This window comes from Caenorhabditis briggsae (assembly GCF_000004555.2).
Source record: "Caenorhabditis briggsae complete genome, chrII, whole genome shotgun sequence".
Classification (NCBI taxonomy): domain Eukaryota; kingdom Metazoa; phylum Nematoda; class Chromadorea; order Rhabditida; family Rhabditidae; genus Caenorhabditis; species Caenorhabditis briggsae.
In genome coordinates, this window is record NC_013486.2 from 8,611,879 (window position 1) to 8,616,475 (window position 4,597).

The 4,597-nt window shown below is 37.5% G+C and overlaps 1 protein-coding gene across 1 annotated transcript; it reads right to left on the bottom strand.

Annotated features, from left to right (window-relative positions):
• Positions 1-1,701: 1,701 nt before the first annotated feature.
• CBG25597 lies at positions 1,702-1,821 on the bottom strand (the record flags this gene model as incomplete). The annotated part of the gene is made up of 1 exon (XM_045242407.1): positions 1,702-1,821. The coding sequence occupies one exon, from the start codon at positions 1,819-1,821 to the stop codon at positions 1,702-1,704; it is 120 nt and encodes a 39-aa protein (XP_045098134.1).
• Between the last annotated feature and the right edge of the window lie 2,776 nt (positions 1,822-4,597).

Consider the following 4,597-nt stretch of genomic DNA (forward strand, 5'->3'; position numbering starts at 1 on the left):
GAACGGATCCGTTTGTCCATCATTCGCAAGCGGATCGGATACGGAGTTCGCGAACGGATAGAATACGGAATAATGTGCTGTGGTTTTCTGAAAACGGGTCGCGTGCGGTCCGTATACGGTTCCTATTTCAACCGCGCGCGAACGCTGAGCGCCCGTAACGGATTGTTCGCGAATCACCTGTGTAATTCAAAGTTAAACGATAGATGGTCTTTCTATTACAGGTTTTACGGTGATTACACATTTTTGGGAACTTTTTGTGTCTCTTTTCCCTTTTTGTGTCACTTTTTGTGTCTCTTTTGCCATACTTCAAACTTGACAGTGGGGGCTCTTCTGTTACAGGTTTTACGGTATGTCTAAGTAACTTCGCACTACAGCCGTACAGGTTATAAGCACCAACAAGACAGTCTGAAATTTTTTGTGAGCATCGTTTGTTCATCCATAGTTGACTTTTTTGAAAAACTCGAGATCCTAAATTTCAATACACCTTGGTAAAATATGCCAAAGATTCCATATAAATCACCAGGCCTCACCTGCCAACTAAATATTTCCCATAGTGTTTTTTTTCATTCATCCTCCACCACTTATCTTCATTTCTTTCTACCACCAGAAGATTTTCTCACCTTTCCCTATAGTGATCATTTGCAAGTTTTGTCTCTCTCCATTCTACACACTATTTCTCCAAAAACCACCGCTTCTTCTGAAGGCGCTAGCCACCAGCGATTGCGTAGGCACCGGCTTCTTCTCCCGTTTTTTTTCATTCGTTTTCCCTCATATCTGAATAAGAATAATGAAAAGAAAGAGAGAACGAGACAACCAGAGATGCTATTACGTGCATACGTTTCGAGAGGATCCTCTGCCGATGAGGAGAAGAAGAGGACTGGTTTCTAGGTGGAGATGGAAGAAGAAGCAGGAGGGATGAGGTGTTGTGGTGGTTGGTGGTGGAATAATACTAGTACTTTTGCTAATTGGCAAACTAAGAAATCCGAGATCCAATTTCTTTTACAAGTCTTACTGTAATCGCTTTGGATGTTTTTGTGATCCCAACCATTTTGTTGTCGCAAGACTTGAAACGCTTTGAAATGTTTAATTTAAGTTTGGGTTACTGTAAGACTCTTATTCTCCTATTTAATCTCGTATTCCGTATTTGAAGATTTTGAGGGAAAGAGAACCATCGTGATATTTTTAGAAATAGATTCAATAGAATTTGTAAGATATTAAGAGTTCTAATTTATTTTCCAATTGAATCCTGCTACTGCCAAATTCTAGACCTTCGTTTATTGTCGAATTGAAAACAGCTGACACCTGAGAATTTGAAAATTCTCGTTTTTTTAATCTACGAAAAAGTACGGCTAGATCGTAATATTTCCGGCTTTCGCCTCGTTTGGGCCACTTTCGCAGTTAAGTTCAGTTTTTCAATAAAAATAAATTCTAGAGATGCTAGCGATCATTTTCATACCAAGAAATCCAAATTCGGTTCAGAAAAGCATTGAACCCACAGAAATTAATATTTTCAGTACAGTATACCGATTTTGGGGCGTAGCCTCGTAAATCGGCACGAGCCCGCCCGCGAAATTTTTCAGCTCTCAGTTTTTTAATTCGGCAATAGCCTTTACCACACGAGATTGCAAACGCTTTGGAGCTTGGGCGAGCTTGATAGCGATCCTTTTGAGTTTAATAGGTAAAACAATATTGTAAAATTATTTATCTTCGGTGTAAAATCTGAAATCTTTCTCTCTTTCTCACAGCATATTGTAGATAGTTGAAAGATGTTCCAAGTGTACTGTAAAGATTTGTGTGAAATCTTAAAACCCTGGCATTCATTATTTTTACAATGCTAACGGCTTTCTGATTACCATAGAACCTGTAATAGGAGGGCCCGCACCTTTACCCTAGAGCCAATTTTTCTCGGTTCCTGTCAAAAATGAAAATTTCGCTTACTTAAAAATTGATTACCAGAAGCCGAGAAAAAATAGCTGAAACTTTACAGTCTGGTTGCCCTTCTAATACAAGTCTTACGGTATGTTCCTGTTTGAAAGTTATTTGAAAGATTAAACTATAAAGATATCATAGCTTCTTTAATTTTCTTTTGCATAACCATTTCAAAAGGTGCATTTACAACAGTTTGTTTGGAGGCTGAAACTCTAACTGTTCAAAGAAGTTCTCCTTATTTTCTGATAATTCTGAAATTATTTAGATGGGTTTCCTAATGAAAACCAAAAATCATGTTGATTATCTCAGCCTAATCAGTCATCCCGTTCTGTCAGTGCAGTATTGCGCTCAATCGAATTTAAATGCTCCTTTCGGGTCTCCCCCCCAAATCCTCAAAGCATCCTGTCTTATCTTCCATTGACAGAACCCACGCCCATTTTTCCAAATGTTCTTCCCTTTCCTGAAATTTCAAAAATGAAAAGAATCGTACAAAAAACCAAGCATCCTCCTATTTTTCATCTTGATCCGGACAAAAAAAGAGGACAAGTCCTCAAATGGCGTTTCGTGTTTGTTGTGTATATTGCCAATTGATCCTAATCGTATTGATGCAATAGTCTGGCATTGCCTCTGCTGCTTTCGGCATTTGCCCCATCATACCCGGTTCCACGCATCCCCTCCTCCTCCTTTTTTGCCCTTTTCCTCTAATTTTTGTCACTCTGTATGTTTTAAATGTACATCTCTTTTCCCTTTCCTCATGCCCAAATTCACTCATTACAGTGGATTTTCGAAAGAAATGGAAAAGCATGTTACACACCTTTCGATAATCTGAATCCTTTCGTTTTTCGATCACTATTGGCAAACATGTTACCGATGTTCCATTCGTTACGCAATCGATTCTCCGCCCTTCAAGTTTTCTCCCCCTTTTTCCTTCGTTCACTTCTTCAAATCATTTTCTCTTTCTCTCATTTAGCCCCGCTTCTTCTTCTAATCTTAGCTTTGTGAGAATGGCAACACGACTGTACCGTTCGAATCGAGTCGCATGTAGATCAAGTGTCTATTTATTTTTAGATAGTTTTAAGCTTTCCTGTTCCAGTGCTTTAACTGAAGTCCAGTGCTTTAACTTGACTCTAGCCACTTAAAATTCTATGCCACAAAGTTCGGAGCTTGAATAAAATTGACCCAAAATTAAATTTTTATTGACCCAATTTCTGTGCCAAATTTTCTATAACTTATAAGGTGGCTCACAATTACCCAGACTGATAAAAACAGGTAAATCTTCAGAAATACCGTATTTCCTCTATTTGGAGCTCACCGCTAATAGAAGCCCGCAAAATTTCGGAATTTCAGATTTCGAAAATTTTAGAATTTTTTTCCGGAACTTCGAATTTTGAGATCCCGGAATCTCAAAACTTCATAAATTCGTTATTTTGGAATTTAGAATTGCAGAAAGAAAATTACGAATTTTCCAAAACACTGAATTTCAGAAGTCTTATTTTCCGATTTGTCAAAGTTCTGTTTTTTTAAATAAAAATTTTTCAAAAAAAAATAGCCCTCTATTGTCGAATTAAAAAAGTGGGATCTGAGAATTTGAAAGACGTAGCTTTTTTTTTGATCTACGAAAAAGCGCGGCAAAAACGTAATATTTCAGACTTTCGCCTCGTTCGACCTACTTTCGCAATTAAGTTCGGTTTTTCGATGAAAAACAGATTCTAAAGATGCTAGCGATCATTTTCATACCAAGATATCTAAATTTTGTCCAGAAAATCCCACTGAATTCACAGAAACACAGAAATAAGTTTCGTTTACTACTGTAGTGATTTTGAGGCCAGGCCTCGAAAATTGACCGGGAAGCCGCCCGCGAAATTTTCCAGGTCCCACTTTTTTTGATTCGACAATAATTGAAGCCCACCTCTAATAGAAGTCAAACCTGAGAACACGGTTAAAAAATAGAAGCCCACGGGCTTCTATTAGAGGAAAAAGGTATGTATTTTGGAAGCACGAAAATAGGTAGAAATATAACTTTTTGTTCGATTCAAAGCTACTGAAATTTTCAAAGCAATTCATCAAGTTTTCTTCTAGGAATAATATGACTGTCCAAAGATGAAATGTTTCATGCACACCGATGTGATTTTCATGAAATCTGGCAACTTTGACAAGCGATAACTCAGCTCAAAGTTGATCAAATAACTGGAAACGCCAGTTTACTGATGAATTATTTGAATTTCTTTACTTCCAGTTTGAGCCCAAGACAACGCTTCACTCCAAAATTTATGGTAGTACAAACTTTAGTTCGGGTGATTATGCGCCACCCTTAAAACGTCGATTCTTTAAATGTTGAGCCATGAACTATTGGTTAGCACTGAACAGAATGTCGCATCAAATACACATCTCATATTTCAGTGAAAAAATAAATTATTCGAAAATGCGTTTATTTTTCTGAGAATTTAGACACTCGCACTTGGGTTCAAGCCAACGGGTCGAAAAATGCGCCCCAGATAACTTTTAGGCCAGAAGAAATTTAATAATTTCAAAGTTGACGTGGATTTGACCTAATTAGTTTTAATCAACGAGTTGCAACGCGTTATTTTTTCGTCCAACGTTTAAAAGTTTGATCCTCAGCCACATAATTCAGTAGCTAATTTTTTTCTAAAATCTCACGTTTACTGGG